This window comes from Rhineura floridana, chromosome 13 (genome assembly GCF_030035675.1).
Source record: "Rhineura floridana isolate rRhiFlo1 chromosome 13, rRhiFlo1.hap2, whole genome shotgun sequence".
Lineage (NCBI taxonomy): Eukaryota > Metazoa > Chordata > Lepidosauria > Squamata > Rhineuridae > Rhineura > Rhineura floridana.
The window spans coordinates 9,449,953-9,476,641 of record NC_084492.1 but is presented as its reverse complement, the minus strand read 5'-3'; the positions used below and the strand labels follow the sequence as shown (position 1 = coordinate 9,476,641).

General features: G+C 43.4%; 2 protein-coding genes across 8 annotated transcripts in view; one reads left to right on the top strand and one right to left on the bottom strand.

Moving 5' to 3' along the window:
• The window catches only part of LOC133369248 (F-box/LRR-repeat protein 8-like), a 29,543-nt gene extending 14,272 nt beyond the window's left edge, over positions 1–15,271 (bottom strand). For all 5 annotated transcript variants that reach the window (XM_061594322.1, XM_061594323.1, XM_061594320.1 and 2 more), the window contains exon 1: positions 14,732–15,271. The gene's annotated coding sequence lies outside the window, so the exon portion shown is untranslated. The remainder of the gene's footprint in view (positions 1–14,731) is intronic.
• A 196-nt stretch (positions 15,272–15,467) lies between these two features.
• Positions 15,468–26,689, top strand: part of TRADD (TNFRSF1A associated via death domain) — a 32,179-nt gene continuing 20,957 nt past the window's right edge. The window contains exon 1 of one of the 3 annotated variants that reach the window (XM_061594113.1): positions 15,468–15,805. Coding sequence is in view for 1 of the 3 variants with exons in the window: in XM_061594111.1 (XP_061450095.1) it covers positions 16,024–16,087 (64 nt within the window). In the remaining 2 variants the exon portion in view is untranslated. The other 2 variants (XM_061594112.1, XM_061594111.1) reach the window with 2 other exon arrangements.

The window sequence follows — 26,689 nt, the reverse complement described above, 5'->3', positions numbered from 1 at the left end:
TTTGCTGCCTCTATTGCATCTGCAGAGTGCTGTCCCAGGAAGCTGTTCCAAGTGGTCCGAAGCCTGGTCGGTCCAGTTCCTCAGGAACCCTTGGAGCATTCTAAGGCTTCCTGTGACAAATTGGCAAGGCACTTTGCCGATAAAGTCAAACACCTGAAGAACTTGATTCCATACACTGTGGATGCAGTAGAGGATCCAGAGTTGACCAGCTGCAATCCGGTTCAGTGGGATCGGTTTCGGCCTCTTCCTTCTGAGGATGTGGACAAGGTACTTTCAACGGTGAAGCCTACCACCTGCCTGATTGATCCTTGCCCATCATGGTTCCTTATGAACTGCAAGGAGAAATTGGGCGAAGGGATCAGAGCAGTGGTAAATGCATCCTTGAAGGAGGGTGTAACGCCACCGGCCCTCAAGGAGGCAATTATAAAAACCATCTTAAAAAAGTCCTCCTTGGATCCCCAAGTCTTGAACAACTTTCACCCCATTTCGAACTTGCCATTTTTGGGCAAGATCATTGAGCGAGTGGTGGCTAGCCAGTTATCAGCACACTTGGATGAAACGGATTATTTGGATCCATACCAATCGGGTTTCAGGACTGGACATGGTACTGAAACAGCCTTGGTCGCTCTGGTGGATGATATGAGGAGGGCATTAGACAGGGGAGAATTCACCTTTCTTGTCCTCCTGGATCTCTCAGCGGCTTTTGATACCGTCGACCACGGTATCCTGTTGGATCGTCTGGAGGGATTGGGAATAGGAGGCACTGTTTTACAGTGGTTCCGTTCCTTTCTCTCTGACAGGCACCAACAGGTAGCATTGGGGGATGAGGTTTCAGACCCTTGGCCCCTCACTTGTGGAGTGCCACAGGGTTCTATCCTCTCTCCCATGCTATTTAACATCTATGTAAAACCGCTGGGAGCCATCATCAGGAGTTTTGGGCTGCGGTGTCACCAATATGCTGATGACACGCAGCTCTATCTCTCTTTTAAATCCTCACCGGAGTTGGCTGTGGAGACCTTGTCCAAGTGCCTGGAATCCGTGAGTGGGTGGATGGGAAGGAACAGGCTGAAGCTCAATCCTGATAAAACCGAGGTGCTACTTGTGGGTGACAGGGGAAGGTTGGGTGTTGTTGACCTGAAGCTTAATGGGGTGAGACTTCCCCTGAAAGATCAGGTCCGCAGCCTCGGGGTTGTTCTTGATTCCAAGCTGTCCATGGAGGCTCAGATTTCGGCAGTGAGCCGGGCAGCTTGGTATCAACTACACCTCATACGGAGGCTGCAACCCTACCTCCCAATTCATCAGCTCCCACTGGTAGTACATGCCCTGGTCACCTCTCCATTAGACTACTGCAATGCCCTCTACGTGGGGTTACCCTTGAAAACAGTCCGGAAACTACAACTGGTGCAGAATGCGGCAGCTCGTTTGCTTACAAACAGCCGCCGCCGTGATCACATCACGCCAGTGTTATTTCATCTACATTGGCTTCCAGTTGTTTTCCGGGCCCAATTCAAGGTGTTGGTGTTAACCTTTAAATCCCTATACGGTCTCGGCCCAGCTTACTTGAAGGAGCACCTCCAGTACCACCAATTAAGCCGCCCGACTAGATCAGCCACACAGGGCCTTCTCTCAGTCCCACCAACGAAAACAGCTAGGTTGGTGGGGACTAGAGAGAGGGCATTCTCAGTGGCGGCCACCACTCTCTGGAACTCCCTCCCGTTCGATCTCCGCCATGCCCCTTCCCTGGATACATTTCGCCGAGCCTTAAAAGCCTGGCTCTTTGGACAGGCCTTCGGGATCCCCGGGGTGGGCTAATTTTTCTATGATTGTTTTAAATTGTTTATTGATTGCCCTACATTGTTCTATACTGCTGCTATTTAAAATGGTTATGGTTGACTGCATTGTATTTTATTCTGTATTTATATTGTATTTTATCAATTTCAATGTGTACGTCGCCTAGAGTGGCTTCGGCCAGATAGGCGACACAAAAATTAAATTTTACTTACTTACTTACTTACCATATTGCGCATGGATATACTCAGCAATCTGTGCTGACTGGTTCTGCTTGGACCACAACTTGCTGCACTTTCCCATCAAGGAACGAAACTGTTTCTTGAAAGGACCAAGAAGACTACTTTTGGAGGAGTCAGAAAGCATGGCCTCTATGTCTTGTGTTGCCACAAGGTTGAGGGTGTGGCTAGCACATCTCTGGTGTGGTGGTAAAACAAAATCCTCTCCTGAGTCTGCAGCTTCTTCCTCTGCCTCAGGTCCTGTGTCCAGGATCTCACAGATAGGCACAAACTCCACCTCAGCCTCCTCCTCCTCCTGGTTATCACCATCATCGTCACTGGTGCCTGCAGCTTCCACTGGTTCTTTGGCCATGAAAACTCTGAACGCTTTCACAAAGTTGGAGCCATTGTCTGTAGTAGTGCACATAACTTTGTTGTGGATCCTGTACTGCACATGTACATCATGCAGTGCTTTTGAAAGGACATTGTATGTATGGCGCCCCTTCAGACGCTTACAAGCCAAGGCCCCGACCTCACGTTTCAGGGTAGTTGGGTTGATCCAGTGGGCTGTTACCCCAAAGTAACTCTTCTTGCCATTGGTCCAACAATCTGCAGTGGTTGCTATATATGCCACAGCACCCATTCAGTTTGCAAGAGTTTCTCTCATGTGGCATGCTCTCTTCTCAATTCTGTCTCTCAGAGTCTTGGCACATATGATGGTGAGATCTTTGGGGAGTCCAATGCGAACCAGATTAATGAATGATGGTTTGTCCACAGTCTGAAGTGGTAATGTCTCCTCTACAATGAAATCAATGATTCTCCTGTCGAGATTGCTCTGGGTGACAGGCTCCCTGCCAGATCCCCACCTCTCAAGGGTTGTCTGCTGCTGCTTCAGCATTTTGGGAGGAGGGGTGTCATGCATTGGTTCAGGAAGGCCACGTCTCCTTGCCTTTATTGCTTCTTCAATTGCTCTCAGCTTCTCAGGGTGTGCCCTCTGAGGAAGAAGAACAAAGCATGAATCCAAGAAAAAATGGGAGAGGAACTTCACAATTTAAACATAAATAGACAATGGACACTCTTTGAGGACCAGCATGACAAAGGCTTACCTCAAAATGTTTCTTCACATTGGATGAGGAGGAAACAGCTGATCTCAGATTTTTGATCCTTGGAAGGCAGTAATTGCATCGTACAACAACATTTTTCCCACTCTGGCTCACAAATGTACAAGCTTTCTCAAAGCCAAACCATGGTACTTGCTGTTCTGCAGATGTGGCTGTGGGCAACTGGCACTGCTTCATGCCCTCCTCCTCCTCATGCACAGGGCCTCCTTTCTGAACCTCACTTTCTAGTTTTGCCTCCTCAGGATCAACAAGCTGTGACGCAAGTGGCTGCACTAACTGACTGCTGCTCTCAGCAGCAAAACCTGCAACAGGCGTCTCTTTAATAAACAAGAGATAATGCTCCTATATGGGTGAACTTCAGCTGTGATGTGCCCCCATCTCTTCCCCATGCTGCAAGATCCCCCAGTCAGAGTGGAAGTAAGCAGGTTGATAGCACAATTAAAAGAGATCCTATTTGCATCATTTTTGCTCACTGAATAACCCTGCCTGGGCCAGTCTAACCTACTATCTCACAGGGTTGTTGTGAGAACAAAATGAGACTAGGGTTCAAATCCCCACATAGCCATGAAGCTCACTGGGTGACCTTGGGCCAGTCACTGCCTCATGAAAACACTATTCATAGGGTCACCATAAGTTGGAATCAACTTGAAGGCGGTACATATATTTTTTATTTTGAATATGATGATTATGATAATAAATATGCAGCATTTCAAATTAATTCTGTATGAGAAGCATTCCATGCCAAGCTTGGAAAACCAAGGATGAGGTATAAAATGTAGACAAAAATACTTTTGACAAAATGCCGTTTATCTTTTATATCTATGTCTATAATTAGCAATACAGCTGAATGATGTATGTAAAGTATTTTTTCTTTCCCTTTTCTTTTTTATTAATATTTTAGTATTACTGCTAAAGTTCTGATGAAAGAATAAAGCATTCATTAGCCAAATTCAAATGATTAGAACACATCACATAAATTCCACTGAAGTTGGAGTTTTTGCCATAGAAAATGAAAAAAACATATAACCTATGATAGCCCAATAGACAATCAGAACTAATATAAAACCCTATTGCTTCTCATTTGCAAATCTTGCAAGATCTAAGGTAACTCTAGATCATGTGAGTTCAGGTGATGCATGTTATGTACATTTGTATAGATATTAGCAGAGATTGTCAACAGTCTCTCTCTCTCTGGGACTGGGAATCTCTTTCTCACAGAACATGAGTTTGAGAGCTGGAGGACTGAGAGGAGGAGCTGCAAGGACCCTACTTCTCACTCATCTCTGCCAAGAACAAAAAAATCAGCCTTAAGCCATTTATTATACGCCTAATGATTTTTTTAATTATTATTATTATTACTGAGACAGTTTTTGTCCCACATACAATTCAGTCTTGTGATTAAACAGGACAAAAATACAAATAAAAAGAAAGATGGAGTTCAAATAAATATACAATAAAAAGCTAGCCGGCATTTTAAAAGGCAGGAGTGCTCTGACTGGATAAATACAGCACACAGGTAGGCATGGGAACAAGGGGGAGAGTTCAAAAAGGGGGGGAAGGAAGAGAAGTAGGAGTTTCGGAAGTGCCTTGTGATTGATGGAGGGGGCAGCAGAGGCAAGGAGAGGCAGTGGGGGGGCAGAACAGTGCCGCGGAGGGGCAGGGGGGCAGAACGGTGCCACGGGGGGCACACACACACACACACAAATCATCGTCACTCACCTCCACAGCTCTTCGCCATTCTGCTGCTGCCTTCTCCTCCGTTGTCCTTGCCCTGGCTTTTTCCTCCGGCGTCCATTTTGTCCTCTCAGACGCTAGCAGGCCCTGCCTATTCACCTCTTCCCTCGTGCATCCTAACACAGATCACGAGGGAAGAGAGAGTCTGCGCAGAGGTCCAATCAGTGTGAGGCACATGTCTTGTGTTAACCAATCACAGCCAGGAGCTGTCTTTCCCTTGTTCCCGCCCCCAAGTAACGTGCAACCTAACGTGGAAACGTTAAAGTTGCAGCTGAAAAGTAGGGAAATTACTAGTCGTTCCGTTACTTGCCAAATGTAATGGAATTACCCACTCGTTATTTAAAATTGTAACGAATTACAAGTAACTCGTTAAAAATAACGAGTTACTTCCAAGCTCTGTGCAAGAGTCAGAGGTTTCTGCACACACACCACTCTCCCCCCAAGCAATCAAGCAAGGGGCATTGTCATAGTTCAATGACACATTCCAGCATGCAAAAGCACTCGAGGAGCTTACAGTGTAATGCAGGTGAGGTGGCCCTTGAGGGCCCGATAGAGAAGTCTGGAGGGCTTCCGTAGAACCATCAAATCTAGCATACCTTGCCTATCAGTGATGCCTAGTCACTGATCCATCCAGATATTTGTGGTGCCTAGAAAGACACGCTGGCACTTCCCTGCTAAGGTGGCTGCCTCACTCTGTCTAATGGTAGAGCCGGCCCTGAATCCGATGCATGGAAAGCTGAACTTAGTCGTACCATTCCATCTTCAGAATTTATTTATAGAAATATAACACAAATTTATAAAGAAATATATCAAAGTGGGTTACAACAATTATATATACACAATAAAAAACACATAAAAATTTAAAATCACAGATCATCAGCTAGCTATTTCAGAAGATGTTTCTCTTAACTGTCTGCATAAGCCTGGCAGCATAGAAAAATTTTCAGTAAACATTTAAAGGGTAATATAGAAGGTGCCTGCTGAATCTCTGTTGGGTCAATGACACTAGCAATGGAATGATCTGTCAATTTTAGTTCTCTCCTGTCTCATTTTTCTAATGTTAAATTCTGTTCTCCACATTTCTACAACAATTTGCTAATCTTCAGCCTTTTAAGGTGAATTTCTCCTAATAAATACATTTTTCTATGTTTGACTAATGTACACATTGTTTGCAAACAATGTATCCTAACAGAATGCATTATTGTATGTTATTTTCACCAATATACCAAAACAAACCAAGACATGTGTCCCAACAAACTGAAAAGTGAAGGAAAAAGAACTGGGAACCAGAAAAAAACTAGGGACTGCCAATAGTGAAGGTGTGGATATTTAGTGGAAAATTATTTTAAAAGAAATGTATCACTATCACAGCTGATTAATCAAAAGTAGATGTAATCAACATATACAGCAACAACTGTTAAGGTAAAATATCACAAATACATAGCCAATACAAAAACGACATAAACTGATTCTTTTTCCTTCAATTTTCACCAATATATTCATTTTGTGCACTTATTACCCTAATATATGCATTTCTGTAAATACTGTTTGGCTGATGGCTATGTTTCGGTTCTCATATTGTTTCAGAAAGTGTGAATTTAATCAGTTTGGCCTTAAATGCAAACTGAATTTAATTTCTCCATCCCTAGATGACATTGAAGGCTTGGTTTTGTGTCAATGTCAAATGAGGCTCACAAACTTGAAGGATGGCCAGCAACGCTTCTACAAATGATCTCAGAGATCAAACTGGGATATAAAGATTCAGACGGTCCCTAAGGCATTCTGGGCCTAAATTGTTCAAGGGTTTGTAAATTAATACTAGGACCTTGAACCTGACGTGGTGGTACATGGCAGGCAGTGCAGATGTTTTAACAATGGTGGCACATGTTGCCAGTCATGTGCCCTGTCAGCAGTCTGGCCGCTGCATACTGCTTCCGAACCAGGCCCAAGAATGACAGCATAACTCCTGGGGTGTCGGAAGGGTGTATGAGATGTCTAAACTAAGCCACTTTGCATATGAAACGAATTGTGTATGGCATAGTAGTTGGATAGAATACGTCTGGCTCAGAACTAAAGTGTCCAAAAACTCATGGAGGAGTCTGAAATTTCCACTGCATATTTACATTGACACACACACATACCGGACAGTTTTTAATACTACAGGAGTAGCTTTCTCTCAGCCCAAGTTAATGTTTAGCTTGTTAACATTACTGGTCAATATAACTGTGTCTGTGATTTCTGCAGCCTCTGCCCACGGTTTCCTGATCAATGACACAGCAAGTATGCTGTTCTCGACAAAAGAAGCAGAATTTGGGTGGGGAGGAAATAAAGCCAGTGGTGAAGTGGGAAGAATAAATGTTTTATGCTTCTGCATCCATGAGAAGTGGGAAATTCACAGCAGCTCTTGAAGGGAATGTTTTTCTTAGAAGGAACTGGGGACTTTGGGTGCCTTTATAAAAAATAAAAATAGAGCTTGAGCAGGTATCCTGGAGGTGCAGAAGCAAGGATGCAGAGAGATGTCATGAATCCCAAAGGAGCAGCATTTTGAGTGCCCACCAGCGGCTCCCCTGCAAACCAACTCAGCCAATAGGGATGGGGGAGAAATCTGATTTAAAGCTCAATTTATCAAATTTGCACTTTCCAAAATAATACACAACAACTGAAATGCAGCCATTCTTCAACGTTCGTACTTATCTGAATTTTGCGATGCACCTCTCCAACCAAAGAATGTTTACAAAAATACATATCTTAGGAGAAAATATGAATAACAATGTATGTATGAATGAAAATAACATACAAAAATGCCTTAAATTAGAAGAAATGGCTTGCAAAAATGTGTATGTTAAAACTGCATACAGAACTGTGATTAGGTAGGAGAATTTTCAGGAGGATTTTTTTTAAAAAAATCACGAATTGCTACAGAAATGTGGAAAACTGAATTTAAGACTGGGAAAATAAGAAACGGAGAGAACCAAAACTGGCAGATCATTCCATCCCTACCAGCCACCATTCAGAACTCAAAAAGCCACCTGCCCCCTCAACTTTTCTCAGCCCTTATACAAGGCAAAGTTTTCCTTGCTGGAAATGGTGGGTGGTTTTTCCATGAAAATGCAAAATTCCCATTCCAAAAAACATGCCAAGCTGCTGACCTCTCGAACAGGTTGAGATGTTTTTGCTGTTGCTGAGTACTCATTTTTAATATTTATAAAAGTATTTATATACCATTCTCTTAAAAGAAAGAAATGGGGGTGCCACAGCATCTGATTGTCCTGATGCGCAACCTATACTCTGGACAAGAGGCTACTGTAAGGACAGAATATGGAGAAACCAATTGGTTCCCCATAGGAAAGGGTGTGAGACAGGGGTGTATTTTATCACCTTATTTGTTTAATCTGTACGCAGAACATATCATACGGAAAGCGGGATTGGACCAACATGAAGGAGGTGTGAAAATTGGAGGGAGAAATATCAATAATTTAAGATATACAGATGATACCATACTACTAGCAGAAACCAGTAATGATTTGAAACGAATGCTGTTGAAAGTTAAAGAGGAAAGCACAAAAGCAGGACTACAGCTGAATGTCAAAAAGACCAAAGTAATGACAACAGAAGATTTATGTAACTTTAAAGTTGGTAATGAGGACATTGAACTTGTCAAGGATTATCAATACCGTGGCACAGTCATTAACCAAAGTGGAGACAATAGTCAAGAAATCAGAAGAAGGCTAGGACTGGGGAGGGCAGCTATGAGAGAACTAGAAAAGGTCCTCAAATGCAAAGATGTATCACTGAACACCAAAGTCAAGATCATTCAGACCATGGTATTCCTGATCTTTATATATGGATGTGAAAGTTGGACAGTGAAAAAAGCGGATAAGAGAAAAATCAACTCAGTTGAAAGGGGGTGTTGGAGGAGAGCTTTGCGGATATGGAGCGCGAAAAAGACAAATAATTGGGTGTTAGAACAAATTAAACCAGAACTATCACTAGAAGCTAAAATGATAAAATTGAGGTTAACATACTTCGGACACATAATGAGAAGACATAATTCACTAGAAAAGACCTTAATGCTGGGAAAAACAGAAGGGAGTAGAAAAGGAGTAAGGCCAAACAAGAGATGGATTGATTCCATAAAGGAAGCCACAGACCTGAACTTACAAGATTTGAACAGGGTGGTTCACGACAGATGCTACTGGAGGTCGCTGATTCATGTTGTTCTTGTTATGTGCCTCCAAGTCGACTACGACTTATGGCGACCCTATGAATCAGTGACCTCCAAGAGCATCTGTCATAATCAACTTGAAGGCACATAACACACACACTCTCATCAGGGCAATGTACAGCAATATGAAAACATTTTTAAAACCAAAGCAACACAAAACAACCATTAAAACGACCGGTTACTTAAGAAAATTCTAAACAACTGCATAGGTCTGTTGGTACAAAAAAGCCTCTGAGAGATGCCTGAAAGTCCAAAGCAAGGACACCTGCCAAATCTCTGCTATAAGTGTTCCACAGCATGAAACCAGCAATGCAAAATGCCCGGCTCCAGATTGAGGCCAGTTGGGTCTCTGTAACACAGAGGACAACTGATAGCACTCCAGATGATCTCTAGATCAGGGGTTGCCCAACAATGTCCTGTGGCCTTCATTCAGGTGGTCCACAGCATGTCCGCACGAAATATTTATATTGATTTTTAATTGTATTTCATCACACCTTTTATTTCTTGTGTTTATTACCATTAGCATTCCATAGCATTCAGATTGCAATACAGTAAAACGCAATATAGAAGAAATAAAAGCAGCAATAAAAATATAATTAAAAACCCTACAGCATCTAGGCAGCACTTTAAAATTGCTACAACAGGCAGAAAAATCATTAAGCAGACCACCGAGATTATCAGCGCTTTTCAAGTGGTCTGTGGGGAAAAAAGGAATCACTGCTCTAGATGATCATTTGTCGTCACTGCCTGTCCCCATCAGCAACCAAGTTCCAACCTGTCCAAAAGAGCACACAAGGGCTTCATTTTAACTTGTGGTATCCCATGACTGCAACAGCTTCCTGGGCAAAACTAAGAGCATGTATCAGAGCTCTACTTACCCTACCTTTCAGGGCTGCTTTGCGAATTACTGAGGGCCAGACAACACGTAAAGTGAAACACGTCACTTGAAGTGGCATAAATCTTTTGAAAACTGTAAATAGCGGCTACAGGGACTCCCCATCTGGATCAGGACCATAGCATATAGGGTTAACCTTTTCCTCCATCATTTTGACTCTTCCCTTCTAATGCTAATAAAAGTAGTTAACCTCTGTATTGGGAGAAGGGCCTTAGCCCAATGGTAGGGCACTTGCTTGGGATGCAGAAGGTCTCAGGTGTCTCCAGATAGGGATGGCAATGGCCTCTGCCTCAGACTTTGGCGAGCTGCTGCCAGTCAGTGTAGACATACTGAGGTAGACCAGGTGTGGGGAATCTATGGCCCTCCAGTTCTTGCTGAACTACAATTCCCATCACCCCTGGCCATCGGCTATGCTTGCTGGGGCTGATGGGAGTTGGAATTCAGCAACATCTGGAGGGCCAAAGTTTCCCAACAGCCTGACTTCCTATGCTCCTAAGCCAGCTTGGAAGGGCAGGCGAATCTTCAGGACTGCAGCATGAGATGAAAAAATTAAAAACCCTCTCCCCACAGACCCAATCCTGATTAGACCCTCCAAAAGTTGTTATTTACAGTTGTAAAAAAAAATTTAGACAACTGAAAGTGAAGCATTTAGCATCACATGTAAATTGGCCCTGAGATAATGTGCATGAAACACACTGAACTCACAAAAGTGCTTGTATTCCAGTGGGGCTCACAGCGTTGCAAGGATTGGCTTCCCCCATTCACTTCAGCAGAGAGAGCCAAACCAGGCACAAGCACAAGCCCCCTCTTTCAGAGAGGCAGAGAATGTACAAAGGTATCTGCTGCCCAGTCTAACAATTGGTCCTCTAAACTCAGCCTTCCCCATCTGGGTGCCTCCAGATATTACAATTCCCATCAGCCCCACCTAGTGCAGCAGGTCACCACAGAGGTGCGCTCAAAGCTCCTAGAAGTTTGTGTTCCACAGTTGCTCAGGTTGGCAAAATGCCTTTTGCCAGCCCCGTGGTTTCCTTTCCAAGGGTGTGACTTGGGCTGTGGAGTAAGTGGTGGAGTAAAAGGTAAATGGAGCTGGTGGTAAGTCAAATTGCCCCCCCCTTCACAGCTTGTCCCAAGAAACGTGAAATCATGGGGAGACTCAGGCCCATGGGGTGGTGGTGGTGGTGGCTAGCAGCAGGTTACCAACCATAGAAGTGTAATAAAAACTCCTAGAAGGTCGTGTTCTGACGTTGCTGAGGTTAAATGCCCAGCCCCCCTAATTTTTTTTTTTTTTTACAAATAATTAAATTTATTCCAGATTTTTTTCTGCCTTTTGTGGTCCTCCCCTGAACCTTTAGGCTGGCTATGGGCCCGAGGAAGTGGGTGAGCATGTGGAATGAGTCCTATATGCTTTTCTTAGTCGGCTTCGGAGAACCTAGGACGGGGCCAAGTGTCGTCAGCTGAGATCCCTAGAATGCAGGAAGCAGTGTGTTTCACAAGGCTGGCTTACCCTTGCACCTACTTTCAGGTGGTAAACGTCCACCCCCTTTCTCCAGAGCCCTGGTAGTTCAAAGCCAGATATTCTCTAATCCCAGCAAGTATAGAATTAATCTGTGGCAAAGGGGCATGCACTCTGCTGATGCTCATGGACCCGACCCTCTCCCGTTTTCCCCCTTCCATGAGAGGCAACATGCTTCTGACTACGGGCTGCTGGAAACCAGAGGAGGGGAGACTGCTCTTGTGCTCAAGTCCAGCTTGGGGGCTTTCCATAGACATCTCGTGAGAACGGGATACTGGACTAAATGGGTGGGCCACTCGCCTGATCCAGCAGGTTCTCCTTATGCTCTAAAGGCAGTCAAACAGCGTCTTGGTCAGAATTCTGAGCTGGAGCCAGTGGCGTCACTAGGGTTGGTGTCACCTGGTGCGGTAACTCATGGTGTCACCCCCATGGACCTCCTCCCGTATCAGACCATACAGAATCCTTAGTAATGTTTTTTGTACTAATGTTACTCGTAAATCGTAATTCCCATATATCACTGAATGTAATGGCAATAGTAGTGACATAAACTAGCAAAATTAAAATTACACCTTTAAATTACAATATCATACGCACAGCTCAAATTCTTGCTCTTATTACTAATGGGAGTTAATTATCTTGCATATGCCCATAGTAAATTTTCAGATACTTTCAGACCCTCAGCAATTTTCAAGTGGTCTACGTAGAAGAAAGGTTTGGGAACCCCTGGAATAAGACACCTGCTTATGTCCCTATGCTGCTCTCTCCCCTCATTTACGGGCCTGGGATGCTTGCATGTGGACACACCTCCTTACAATTATGGAAAGTGATTCTTAATAATAAGTCTCCAGACACAAAGTTACATAGGTATTTATCAGTTGTTTAGTAGAAAATTCAGAAGTGCAGAGTCCCTTCATGATAGTTACAGCCACATACACCCTTTTTTGCTCCTGGATTAAGAAGGAGATCTTTGTTAATGCATTCTCTCACAACAACAAACATCTCTAGGAGCATGAAAGTGGAGAGCGTTAGCAACTGAGAAGAGTCTTCTCGGTGGCTGACTCACCTCCTTTCACTCTGATTGGCTCCAATCTGCAGAAAAGGCAAGGAAGCATATTAGAAGACTCTTCTCAGTGACTAACACACTCCCTTTTCATGCTGACTGTAGGATGCTTGGAGACATAGGGACCCTGCTCCCAAAAAAGCAGAGGGACTAAGATCCCCTGGGCGACTACCCTCCTGGTGCTTATGGACATGACCGTAATATATTTTGTAAAGTGCAAGTTTGATATTATTTATTGTGTTTAGAATTACACTGATGGCATTCCCAAATATGTACTTTCACACAGACTTTGGTTTTCCATAACACAATGTTTGTCCAAGCCTCCACACTTGGGGGGGGCACTACTTGCACACCCCTTCCATAAGCACATCAAAGTTGGATACACACCTGAACCAAGACCCAGACAAAAGGGCACTCAAAACAAAAAGGTAATTACAGTGGCTGAGTAGATCTTGTACAGTGGTTATACTGACTGGGCAGCCACTGTCCTTCACATTTTACAAAATACTTTTTCCTATACAAAGATTAAATTTCTGTGTATGAAAAAGTAATATATGAAGTGGTCTCAATAGTGAGAAAAGTAAACAAGTGAATGGTGATCCAAATGTTTTTCATTCTCACGTTATGAAGCTAGCTGCCAGATGATGTATCACCTTCCCTACGCATGCAGCGTAGACTGAAAAAACAGCACCCAAGCCACCATTCAATACGTGCACGTGTTCTTTCCAACATGAATCTACAGGTCTCAAAAAGTAATGTGTGACAAAGTCCTCAAACACCTTATAACATACCTCAAACATGGTCTCTTGTTCTACCACCATGCCTCCACACCATCACTTTGCCAAAACATAAGGATAGGTAAATTGCTTTTAGGGAGGTTCACAATTATGATTTCCTATTTATTTAATCTAAAAATATTTAAAATACATAAAAACAGCCAGGGGAAGATATTGGAGAAATATAAAATAAATACAAATAAAAAAGGGGGGGGGAGGTGAAAAGACCTTAAATGTGCTACTCACCATCTCTCAGCCTATCCTCCCCTCAGGATGAAAACAATGGAGAACCACAACCACCCCCAGGAAGAAGGGCACACTTAAAATGTAGAGGAAAAAAGCATCTACAACCATAGTGTGAAATCAAATACTTATTGGGACACAGTATGAAGAAATATTTATATAAACATGACTCTCAAATATGTTTATGAATTACACAATCTGTAAATATATTTCTAGTGCAATCCGATGTTTGTTTACTTAGAAGCAAGTCCCAATGTATTCAATGGGGCTTACTCAAACTGGGAAGTGTGCAGAGAACTACAGCCTCAAGTGATAAGGAACTTGTTTTTTTAAGATGAGACCTTATCCCAGTCTGAGTCTGTGTTGGAATTGCTTTTTAATATGTTTTTAAGCCTTTTCTTTTTTTAAAAGCTTTTAAAAAATATTTTCAAAGAAGTTTTAATATATTTTAAAGTCTGTTTTTATGATGTTTTAAAGTGCTTTTAGTGCTTTTGTTTGCTGCCCTGGGCTCCTACTGGGAGGAAGGGCGGGATATAAATCAAATAATAAATAAATAAACTTCATTCACCCAACCCAAAATTCAGAATCATGCCTCTTTAGGCTGTTTTCCAAATGTTTATTCTTGCTTTATGGTTATTGGATTTTAAATGGCTTTATTTCTTGTTGTGAGCTGCCTTGGCTTCCAACCCTACCTCACAGGGTTGTTGGAAAGACTAACACACACAAACACACACTGCAGATGTATAAATACATACAGCCCATATAATAGTTTATTGTCAAACCAGTTGGTCATTGCAGAAAGATCAGTATTAGTTTTAAAAAAATTAGTATTCGTTTCCTACAGAATAAAAACTGTAATACCTATGTAAGCCCTGCCTACTTGCTTTAAAATAGGACTGGAGGAGGGAGGGACAGAAAGAGAACACAAACACAATTCTTTTTTACATTCACCCCAAAGTCCCATTGATTTTCAGCACATTCATAACCATGTCTACTCAAAAGTAAATCCTATTGAATTCAATGGGATTTACTCTGGACATATGGGATTAGCAATGCTTTTACCCCCACAAAAGCAAGTATTGGGAAGGTTTTGAAAACACTGCCCAGGATCTGACTCCTACACACAAGAGGGGGAAAAACTGAAATGTATATACTTACCCAATTTATGAGATTTTCAGATAAACGGAGGGGGGAGGGGGGAAACCACCATTTTCTGGCCTTACAATGAGGTCTACTAGACACTGCCACAGGTCAAACAAACACTTCACTGATTGGCTGCAATCCTGAACCGGCGGGGTTAAAGCTATAAAGTGCTATACAGTAGTTTAAAAAAAGATTTAAAGGGGGCGGCTGACGTTTTTATGTATATCTCAAGAACCGGACCATCTAAAATCTTGATTTTTTTTTTAATTAAAGCTGAGACTCATCCCCCTCTGATGGTGGCACCTGGTGCACGCTGCACCCCCCCCCCGCGTGATGCAACTAGGGGGCGGCTGACGTTTTTATGTATATCTTGAGAACCGGACCACCTAGAAACTTAATTTTTAAAAAAAATTAAAGCTGAAAGTCACCCCCCTCTGATGGTGTCACCCGGTGCGGTCCGCACCCCCCTAGTGACGCCCCTGGCTGGAGCCAAGCGCCACCTGAGCTTTCCCTGCTCCTTAGAGACGCCCCCCCTCCAGTCAAGGCCGACGTTTAGGGGCGTCCTCTGATTGGCAGCCCGAACTTCCTGGTGCAGGTAAACGGGGCGGCTCATCTTGCGCCTCCCCAACAAACCGCCCAATGGCAAGCGGAGCTCTGTTTGGACTGGCAGACACGCCGCCCAGTCATCGATGGCTCTGGCAAGCCACGAACGGAGGGAAGAGTCTCTTTCATTCTTCTGCGGGGAGAAAGCTGTCAAAAAGGAAACAAAAGCCCTGCGGGCTGGAATGAAACATTCCCAGCCAGATCCCATTCATAGCAAACCAAGTTCTGTGAATTCTTTCCCATCTGAAAACAGCGGGGGGTGGGGATGATTGGCATGGGGGGGTTCATTGCTAAGGGATCAGGTCATCTTCCCCTAATAGCCACATGACCAGTGCAATGTTCGTGTGTGTGTGTGCAGTTTTCGCCTCTCCAAGTGTGCAGCTAATGCGCAAAGGCGGAAGCCGCTTGCTTGAGCTCGCCCTGGAAGCGTGTGTGCCAGGAGAGGAGGAGCACCGGGCTGGCAGGGTTCGGCAAGAACAGGGGTAGGTAAGGGACGATCTCTATCTCGTGGCGGAGGGTGGGGGAGAAAAGGTGGGCGCGATCGCAGCCTTCGCCTCCGACCGCCGGAGAGCTCAGTTCGAGGTGGCGATCGGGCGCTCCCGTTAGCCCAGACCGTGACGCGCCATCGCTCCGTACCGTGGCTGGCCCGGGACTTTGGCCCCGCAGGAGGAAGGTGGGGATGAGTTTCCCACCGCTTCGAGGTGATGGGTTCAGAAGAGCGGCGGGGAGGATGCCCCACCAACCTCAGAAGGTTGGGTGGGGTGGAAGGTGAGACGCGAAACAACTCGTTTCAATTGGGGGAGCAAGTTTCGGTTTTGCGCTTTCCGAGAAGCGGCTGCGTTCTGGGAACCAGGTTCCCCCAGTTTGTCTCTGGCTAGAAAGACGAGCTGTTTTTCCCCCCTCTTGCGTCGCCGGAGGGACGGCTCTGGCGTGATTTTATTACGGATCGTGTGCGGATGGGCCCCTCTGGCCTCACTTGCACCGCGCTTTTGCATCGAAGGGGCTTGGGGGGGTGTCAACAGCTGTAAACGGGGGCGTTCGCGTATTTTCAGCCCAAGCTGTCTGAATCCTGCCAGGATTCTAGCCCGTGGTGGAGAGTGGGCGAATCGGTGGGCGGACGTTAATCCGGAATGATTAGTTAGGATTAAGATAGAATAAAGGCAGGCCAGGTTGGGCCCTATTGAAAAAAAAATTGAAAATAAGAAAGAGGTGGCGTGTGTTTTGCTTAGCAAACAAAAACCGGTGCCACCATTTAAAAATATGATTTCATATTTACATGGCACTTAATCGAGAGTGTGTCTCAATACTTTTTGCAACAATCCTGCAAGGCAGGTCACTATTTTTACCCCAGGATTGCAGGGCTGGGGTGATGAGGCAAAATAAGAGATGTGACTTGGTAAAAGGCATGATTTTTTGTTAACCAATAGTTTAAAATGTTCATAAGTAATATTGGTTCTGATGGCACAAGATTAGACCATGGTGTATGTGTCCTCCCAGACCAGCAGATTATATAAACAAACCAATCTTTTTTTAATGCCTTATTTTGTTTCTGGGTGTTTTATTTTTATTATGCTCCAGGGGCCTCAAAAGCTGGAAGTGGCCTGGCCCTCTCTGGCCCTCTGAGAGGACTGGTAGTGACTTCACTAAGATTGTCCAATGCTATCAACAATTCAATGCCACACATATGAAAATATGCCTGTAATGTATTCCAGCAAACAAACATTAAATTAAACATACATGTAAATGGCCAATTGCCAAGAAAATCCAACACGGTCACATTTGACTTCAAAAGAGGAAACTTCACAAAAATGAGGGGATTGGTAAAAAGAAAGCTGAAAAACAAAGTCCAGAGGGTCACATCACTCGAAAATGCTTGGAAGTTGTTTAAAAACACTATATTAGAAGCTCAACTGGAGTGCATACTGCAGATCAGAAAAGGTACCACCAGGGCCAAGAAGATGCCAGCATGGTTAACGAGCAAAGTCAAGGAAGCTCTCAGAGGCAAAAAGTCTTCCTTCAGAAAATGGAAGTCTTGACCGAATGAAGAAAATAAAAAGGAACACAAACTCTGGCAAAAGAAATGCAAGAAGACAATAAGGGATGCTAAAAAAGAATTTGAGGAGCACATTGCTAAGAACATAAAAACCAACAACAAAAAATTCTATAAATACATTCAAAGCAGGAGACCATCTAGGGAGGCGATTGGACCCTTGGATGATAAGGGAGTCAAAGGAGTACTAAAGAATGATAAGGAGATTGCAGAGAAGCTAAATGAATTCTTTGCATCTGTCTTCACAGGATATAGGGCAGATCCCTGAACCTGAACTAACATTTGCAGGAAGGGATTCTGAGGAACTGAGACAAATAGTGGTAACGAGAGAGGAAGTTCTAGGCTTAATGGACAATATAAAAACTGACAAATCACCGGGCCCGGATGGCATCCACCCGAGAGTTCTCAAAGAACTCAGATGTGAAATTGCTGATCTGCTAACTAAAATATGTAACTTGTCCCTCGGGTCCTCCTCCGTGCCTGAGGACTGGAAAATGGCAAATGTAACGCCAATCTTCAAAAAGGGATCCAGAGGGGATCCTGGAAATTACAGGCCAGTTAGCTTAACTTCTGTCCCTGGAAAACTGGTAGAAAGTATTATTGAAGCTAGATTAACTAAGCACATAGAAGAACAAGCCTTGCTGAAGCAGAGCCAGCATGGCTTCTGCAAGGGAAAGTCCTGTCTCAGTAACCTATTAGAATTCTTTGAGAGTGTCAACAAGCATATAGACAGAGGTGATCCAGTGGACATAGTGTACTTAGACTTTCAAAAAGCGTTTGACAAGGTACCTCACCAAAGACTTCTGAGGAAGCTTAGCAGTCATGGAATAACAGGAGAGGTCCTCTTGTGGATAAGGAATTGGTTAAGAAGCAGAAAGCAGAGAGTAGGAATAAACGGACAGTTCTCCCAATGGAGGGCTGTAGAAAGTGGAGTCCCTCAAGGATCAGTATTGGGACCTGTACTTTTCAACTTGTTCATTAATGACCTAGAATTAGGAGTGAGCAGTGAAGTGGCCAAGGTTGCTGACGATACTAAATTGTTCAGGGTTGTTAAAACAAAGAAGGATTGCGAAGAGCTCCAAAAAGACCTCTCCGAACTGAGTGAATGGGCGGAAAAATGGCAAATGCAATTCAATATAAATAAGTGTAAAATTATGCATATTGGAGCAAAAAATCTTAATTTCACATATACGTTCATGGGGTCTGAACTGGCGGTGACCGACCAGGAGAGAGACCTCGGGGTTGTAGTGGACGGCACGATGAAAATGTCGACCCAGTGTGCGGCAGCTGTGAAAAAGGCAAATTCCATGCTAGCAATAATTAGGAAAGGTATTGAATATAAAACAGCCGATATCATAATGCCATTGTATAAATCTATGGTGCGGCCACATTTGGAATACTGTGTACAGTTCTGGTCGCCTCATCTCAAAAAGGATATTATAGAGTTGGAAAAGGTTCAGAAGAGGGCAACCAGAATGATCAAGGGGATGGAGCGACTCCCTTACGAGGAAAGGTTGCAGCATTTGGGGCTTTTTAGTTCAGAGAAAAGACGGGTCAGAGGAGACATGATAGAAGTGTATAAAATTATGCATGGCATTGAGAAAGTGGATAGAGAAAAGTTCTTCTCCCTCTCTCATAATACTAGAACTCGTGGACATTCAAAGAAGCTGAATGTTGGAAGATTCAGGACAGACAAAAGGAAGTACTTCTTTACTCAGCGCATAGTTAAACTATGGAATTTGCTCCCACAAGATGCAGTAATGGCCACCAGCTTGGATGGCTTTAAAAGAAGATTAGACAAATTCATGGAGGACAGGGCTATCAATGGCTACTAGCCGTGATGGCTGTGCTGTGCCACCCTAGTCAGAGGCAGCATGCTTCTAAAAACCAGTTGCCGGAAGCCTCAGGAGGGGAGAGTGTTCTTGCACTCAGGTCCTGCTTGCAGACTTCCCCCAGGCACCTGGTTGGCCACTGTGAGAACAGGATGCTGGACTAGATGGGCCACTGGCCTGATCCAGCAGGCTCTTCTTATGTTCTTATGACTCCGATGAACAATAGTATTGAACAACCTGTTATAGATCCATTTCAACCATTAAGTTTTTTTAAAAATATGTCCCAGTCAGTCTGAAGTCCTTGGGGAAGTACAGTAATACCTCCCTTAAGGAATCCTCCAGGAAGGAAGCTCCTTTTAAGGAAGGCTTTTTAAAAGGTGAAACTGACCAACTTTGCTTTACTACAGATAAACTTTCAAGCCTGTGCCTTTGCTTACCTGGGGTGAAACTTTCAAGCCTGTGCGTTTGCTTTGCCTTAAAGTGATCTCTTGCTTTCTCCCAGTTCTGGGGAGGCAAGGATCCAATGCGATTCAGAGGAGGAGGGGGAGAGGAGGAGGGAGAGGGGAGGAGGGGGAGGGGATGGGTACCGGGTAGGCATCCTTTAAAGCCCTTGTTGAACCTGACCCCACCATCTATGAGCAGGTATAGGAGCCTATCCCTATTCTTTCCATGCTATTCCTACCATTCTGGTACCAAAGTTTCTGTTAAAGAAGTCGTGTCCAGGAATGCCTTTACTTTGTTAACGGAGGTATTATGGTAATCTAAACAATCTTCTTCAGGGAACATGTCCAAATAATTCCTCTTCTGCATCAGCAGCTGGTAAGAAGCCTTTTAGCGGAGCAGTTTTCTTTTTCGTTGAGTACCTGTTCTCTACAAACATTAATAGAGTGGTTCACCAACTTTTCCCCCCAGTGGACCACTTGAAAATTGCGGAGGGTCTTAGCAGACCACTGAGTGATTTTTTTGCCTGTTGTAGTGATTTATTTTATTTTATTTATTTCATTCCATTTCTATACCGCCCTTAGCCTATGGCTCTCTGGGCGGTTCACAGCAAGGAATAAAATACAATACAATAAAAGTAAAATCAGGTAAAATCACTAAAAACATACAGCTTGAGCATTTAACCACTTGAAATAAAATTAACTTAACAAGAGACATTAAACATTAAAATGCCTGGGAGAATAAAAAGGTTTTAACCTGGCGCCGAAAAGATAGAAGAGTAGGCGCCAGGCGCACCTCATTGAACAGACTGTTCCATAATTCGGGGGCCACCACTGAAAAGGCCCTGGATCTAGTAACAGCCCTCCGAGCTTCCCTATGGGACGGGACTCGGAGGAGGGCCTTAGATGTTGAACGTAGTGAGCGGGTAGGTTCATAGCGGGAGAGGCGTTCCGCAAGGTATTGTGGTCCCGCACCATGTAAGGCTTTATAAGTCAAAACTAGCACTTTGAATCTAGCCAGGAAACAAATAGGTAGCCAGTGCAAACGCGCCAGAATAGGTAGCCAGAATAGTGGACCAGTGAGGTCCACCTTGTGCCCAGGGGTGTGATCGTGAGGGGTCTTAGGGGGTCTTAGACCCTTACTTTTTTGGGAGCAGGGTCCGTATGTCTCCAGCATCCTACAAGCCAATCAGCATGAAAAGGGTGTGTTAGCCACTGAGAAGAGTCCTCTAACATGCTTCTTGTGCTTTCCTGTGGATTGGAGCCAATCAGAGTGAAAGGAGGTGAGTCAAACAATGAGAAGACTCTTCTCAGTAGCTAACACTCTCCTCTTTCATGCTTATTAGTTCCTAGGCATTATCAAGGATCTCATTCTCAAGCCCACAGCAAAAACATGGGGAAGAGGCATGGCTGTGATTAACATGAACAGACCCTACACTTCTGAATTTGCCACTACACTGCTCCTGGTAATGTGCTGTGCCAGGTGCTGTGTGGCTTTCAATTGTATTTTTATTTGTTCTTGTATATTGTATTGTAATGAATTGCAATTTGAATTCCATAGAAGTCAAATTATAATAAAATAAAATGCAACAGAAGAAATAAAAGAGCCAACAAAAATACAACTAAAAATCAATATGAACATTTAATGCAGTCACACTGCGGACTACCTGGATGGTCTGTGGACCACAGTTTGGGAACCCTTGCTTAATTAAGCTCACGGCAGAAGCAAGAATCTGGGACTAAATTCTTAGCCCTTATGCTTATACTTGCATCTTTTCAGCCTGCCTTTCCCCAACCTGGTACCCTCCAGATCTTATCCACTACAGTTCCCATCAGCCCCAGCCAGCACCACCGACGGTCAGGAAAGATGGGTGTTGTAGTCCAAAACAACTGGAGAGCACCAGGCTGGCACAGGCTGTTGCAACATGGAAGTACATCATGATCTTAATATGAAGAGATGATGTAAACTTGGTGCCAACATCCGATGAAAGGAGAGTGAGAAGGGTTTAACATTAGCAGCAGGATAGCGTCTGGAAACCACTTCTGTATGGCCCAGTCTCTATCACTCTGGTGTCACGTTTGTAAACAGTGGACCATGTGGTTTGGTGCTGTCATGTGGACTAGCAGCCCAATATGTTTTGCTGCCTGAGATGGAGCAGGAAACACACTTTCCCCTAGCTGAAATGCCTATTACTTTGGCCACTGAGTTGTTTTGGCACCATAGTTCCTTTTTTATTATCTATCTATTAGCTGCATTTTAGGAGTAGCCAACAGGGTACTCTCTAGAAATCGTTGGATTACAACTCCCATTAGTCCCAGCCATCATTGCAAATGCTCAGGAATGATGGGAGTTGTAGTTCAAAACATCTGAATCCCTGCTGTATTTATACGTCACCCTTCCTCCAAATGGAGCCCAGGGCAGCTAGCAACAACCATTAACACCATTAAAAAATGTCTCCACGTATACAAAACCAAAAAATTACAGAAATCACACACAGAGAAATTAAGATTATAATAAAACAATTGCAGCTTTTAAAGATACAAGCGGCACACACCATGTACTTTTTCTTTCACTTAGCCACCAAATGCCTGGCAAAATAAATGAGTTTTCATGCATTGTTGAAACTCCGCCAATGTAGCGAACCTGACCGCAGTTGAGAGGCGGTTCTATATTCATTTTATTTTGGCACTTGAGGCAGAAAATCCCACAGGCCTCCTCCCTTTCCCTGGCAATAAAAAAAAGTAGTAATAAATTGCCCTTTCATGATACCCAGGCCGCTTCTAGACTGTCACTATTTTGCAGGTAGGATTCACTGACAAACCTGCAAATCCAGGTTGCGCAATTAAAGTGAATTTTAGTGTGGCGCTAACTGTGCTTGGGAACTCCTTGCCTATTGATATTTGGCAGCCCCTCTCACTATATTGTTTTAGATGCCTGATGAAAAGTTCTTTATTCCAGCAAGCGTACTCAGACACACAAAGTTGTTATGTAAATTTACTTTTAAATTTTTACTGATTTTATCTGTGTTTTTTATAATTATTTTATGCTGTTCTTGTACATTGCTCAGATATTTCCTGCCCCCAGATGAAGCAGTTTATAAATTTTTCTAGATAAGCGCATAACAGAAATAGACAAACTTGCTTCAAAAAGACATGGGACTTTCAGGAGGTTAGATCCTCTGCTGGGGGAATCATGGGAAAGGGTGGGATAATATTTGCTTGATGCATCACCATCTGACATCCCTGCTATCAAATCAGGATGAATGCTCAATAAACACCCAGGGTTGCAGAACATTGCACAATTCAAAAAATCCATGCTGGCTATAGTATACAGTCACTCTTGTGGCTGTATAATACAACATTAAAATGGTTTAAAACAAATGACAATTGCAAGAATAGGTGGGTCCTGAAACACACATCTCAGGTGTCAAAAGGCCAGGGTAAAGAGGAGCGTCTTGAGCATACGATGAAAATAGCATAGTGAAGGTACCACCAGATGCAGCTCTATGGGGAGGGAATTGTATAACTTAGGAACTGGAACAGAAAATGCCTTCTCCCAGCTCCTCCTCAACTTCTGAGGGCAGCAGAACTACAAAGAGGATGCCCTCTGCTGATCTTAATACCAGAGAGGATCTGTAGGGAAGGAAATGGTCCTTCAGATATTTGGAGCCTAAATCATTTAGGGCTTCAAACACTAAGATGAGCACTGGCACTGGAATCTCAGGTGAAAAGATCTTCCATGCACCCCTCCTCTGTGCCCAACATCAAAATACATTGGGCTGCTGCAGGAAGGGTGGAACTCTCCACCCCTCTTCTGCCAGCAGGCTAGTAACTTTGGTGGGCTTATTTGCAAGGCTGCATTAGGCAGATTGAGGGGGTGCTACCTCAGGCAGCTGATTGTCAGGTTGCTTTCTGACGACTTGTTTATGAATGCACCAGGGGAGTGGGAGACCTGTCCTCCTCTCTGAGATATTGTACTGCCATACAAATGTGTAGAAATGCAAACACAATTTGGGTTGGTCTTTCACAATCCAATCCACTTCCTGTGTAGCTTCGAAGAATTTGGTAACATGTGCCTCTGAGCATAGGGTGAGTGGTGGCAACATCTACAAATAGCCAAACTAACAGAAACAAGACATGTACTGTGCTGATCTTGTTTTAGCAGGGAGGAAGCAACATGATTAACAGTTGATATAGTTCAGATAGTCATTTTAAATATGTTTGATTTTAGTGAAGTTTCCTATAGTAAATCATTTCCTTTTGCTTCTGTTTTTGTGAATTTGTGAAGTACAGCAACACTTTGCAAAATTTACACTAAAAAACTCCAATAATGTGGAATAATGGCACTGACTATTTTGCAGAATAGTCTCCAGTGGACATGAGGAGTGTCTCAGTTTGCACAAGATAAAACCGTGGGGGGTGAAATATATTCTAGCAAATTTCTAGGTGTGCTCTATGTTTTTAATTGACCGTGCCCAACTTTCCTTAAGTGGAATGGTTTAAGCATAACAGGCTGAACACATGCATCTTGGGCAGGCCAAGTTTGTCTTTTCCAACAGCTAGATTCATTGCTTAAGTAGCAACATATTGTAATCAATCTGATTTTACATTAAACTTCAGTTTCAGATTCAACTGTGAATGCACCTCAAATAGAAATAAGAACATAACCTCCAGTTTGAAACACAAAAGGCTGTCTTCACCATCATATGACATTGACCAGTGAAAAGGCTTTGAAATTAATAAAAATAAATTTGACAGAGATTTCTAGGATGAATAATGAGAAAAATATAATTTTCTAGGTTAAATCCTCTGTAGAAACAGTAGTAACACAGGAAAGAAGCAAAGTAAGAAGAACACCAACAAACATACAGAAATGTAATCATCCATCTTTGGGGATGGCAGGTGTTGCCACCACTCACCATATACTTAGAGGCACATGTTACCAAATTCTCCCAAGCTACACAGGAAGTGGATTGGACCATGAAAGACCAACCCAAATTGTGTTTGCATTTTTACATATTTGCAGGGCAGTACAATAGAGAGGAGGTCAGGTGTCCTGCTCCCCTAGTGCATTCACTATGGCTGTCCAATTTTCCTGCTTTTTAAAGTTTGATAGAAATAACTGTGGGGTATAGGTATATTCTTAAACTGCAAGGGTTTTTTTTGCCTATTAGTGAATTCTAAATTAGTTGACCTCTGTTTTTACTGTATTTTTAATGGTTTTTACTGTACTTTTTTTCAACTTGCTGTAAACCACTTTGATGTTTTTAAATGAAATAGCAGTATACAAATATATTTATAACTAAATAATTGTTGTAACCTAGGACTTCAGGGTGAAGTCCTGGCAATCAATCAATCAATCAGTCAATCAATCAATAATCAAATATATGGCTGACCTAATGGTGGGGCCAGTCCTGCACATAGCCATATCTTACCTTTGTGGCCTAGTTCTTTCCACAAAGCCACTCCCTGGAGGCACTGGTTACATGACAGTGTTTGCATCATGTGAGCTTGCTGGGTCACAGTCTCTCCTCCATCAGAGTTGTTCTTGGGAATCTGGTCTATTTGTGGGACACCTGCCAGAGACAGGGAGCTTTGTTGTAGTAACCACAGTGAGACTGGAACGTGAAGATGGCATGACGACTGGGGATCAGGGGAGCACATAATAAGATAAAAAGAGCAGTGGTGTGGTAGCAAATTCAGAAGTGCAGGGTTCCTTCATGATAGTCACACCACACCCCCTTTCCCCACTTTCCATCATGTCCCTTGCTCCACATTCTATTACAACAGAGTAGGAGCCAATCAGTGTGAAAGGGAAGGCTGTGTGTTAGCTACTAAGAAGAATCTTCTCGGTGGCTGACTCACCTCCTTTCACTCGGATTGGCTCTAGTCAGCACAACAGGACAAGGACTCTTCCCAATGGCTAACATACTCCCCTTTCATGCTGATTGGCTCATACGTAGGGACCTGGCTGGGACTCTGCTCCCAAAAAAGGAAGGGGCCTATGACCCCCCACAACCTTGGATGACTATACCCCTGAGAAAGAGCCATTACAAAGGCCCATCTCATCTAATGTTTTGTTCTCACAATGGCCAACCAGATTCCGATTTGAAGCCCACAAGCAGGATGTGAGTGCAAGAGCACTCTGCCATTCACGATCGCCATCAGTTGGTGTTCAGAAGCATACTACCTTTGGTACTGGAGGTAATATGTCATCATCATTATGACTTGTTGCTACTGAATACTCACTGCTTCCTGTACTTGACAAAGAAGAGGAAAAACAGACACGAGATTGAAAAAGATTAGGGGGGAAATGTGTAAATGGGAACACTAATAAATCTTGCCTTCGGGAATTTAATTGCTAGTGCCTTCGGGAATTTAAGTGTTAGTCAACATTAACGTTCTAGGTTTTTTATTTTTGAGAATTCAGGGTGGATTAACAATATTTTTCTATGGCTGTAACCTTGTATACACACTTATGGATGAAGAAGACCCATTGAACTGAGTGGGACTTCTCGGTTGGATCGTGTAGAATTGTGGTGTAAGGTTGCAGCCCTCAGTACACTTATTTAGGTGTAAGTCCAGCTGAGTTCACTGAAGCTTACCTCTGAGTAAACTCGCATAGGGAATGCACAGCACTTTTTTTTTTTAAATAGCCTGGTTTAAAATGAAATCTGGTTTTAATCTAGACAACTGTATTAAAGTTGACACTTAAAGTCTATTAAAAGTTGATCTGTTACATTCTATCATTCTATTCAAAGTCAATCTATTATGCTGTATTATTTTTTATCCTCTGTCAGACATCTCCAGACTGTCAGTATTTTACAGGAGGGATTCAAGCTCATCCCAGAAATGTAGGTTTGCACAATTAAAGTGGATTAAAGTGCTCTGTCATCCTAGGGCAGGTGTGGGAACCTTTGGCCCTCCAGATGTTGCTGAACTACCATAGTTCTTGGACATCAGCCATGCATTCAAAAGTGTGCGATAAACAGATGTTTTAATGGTAATCTGCGTAACCTGCATGCCATGCTCATTGTCATATACAACC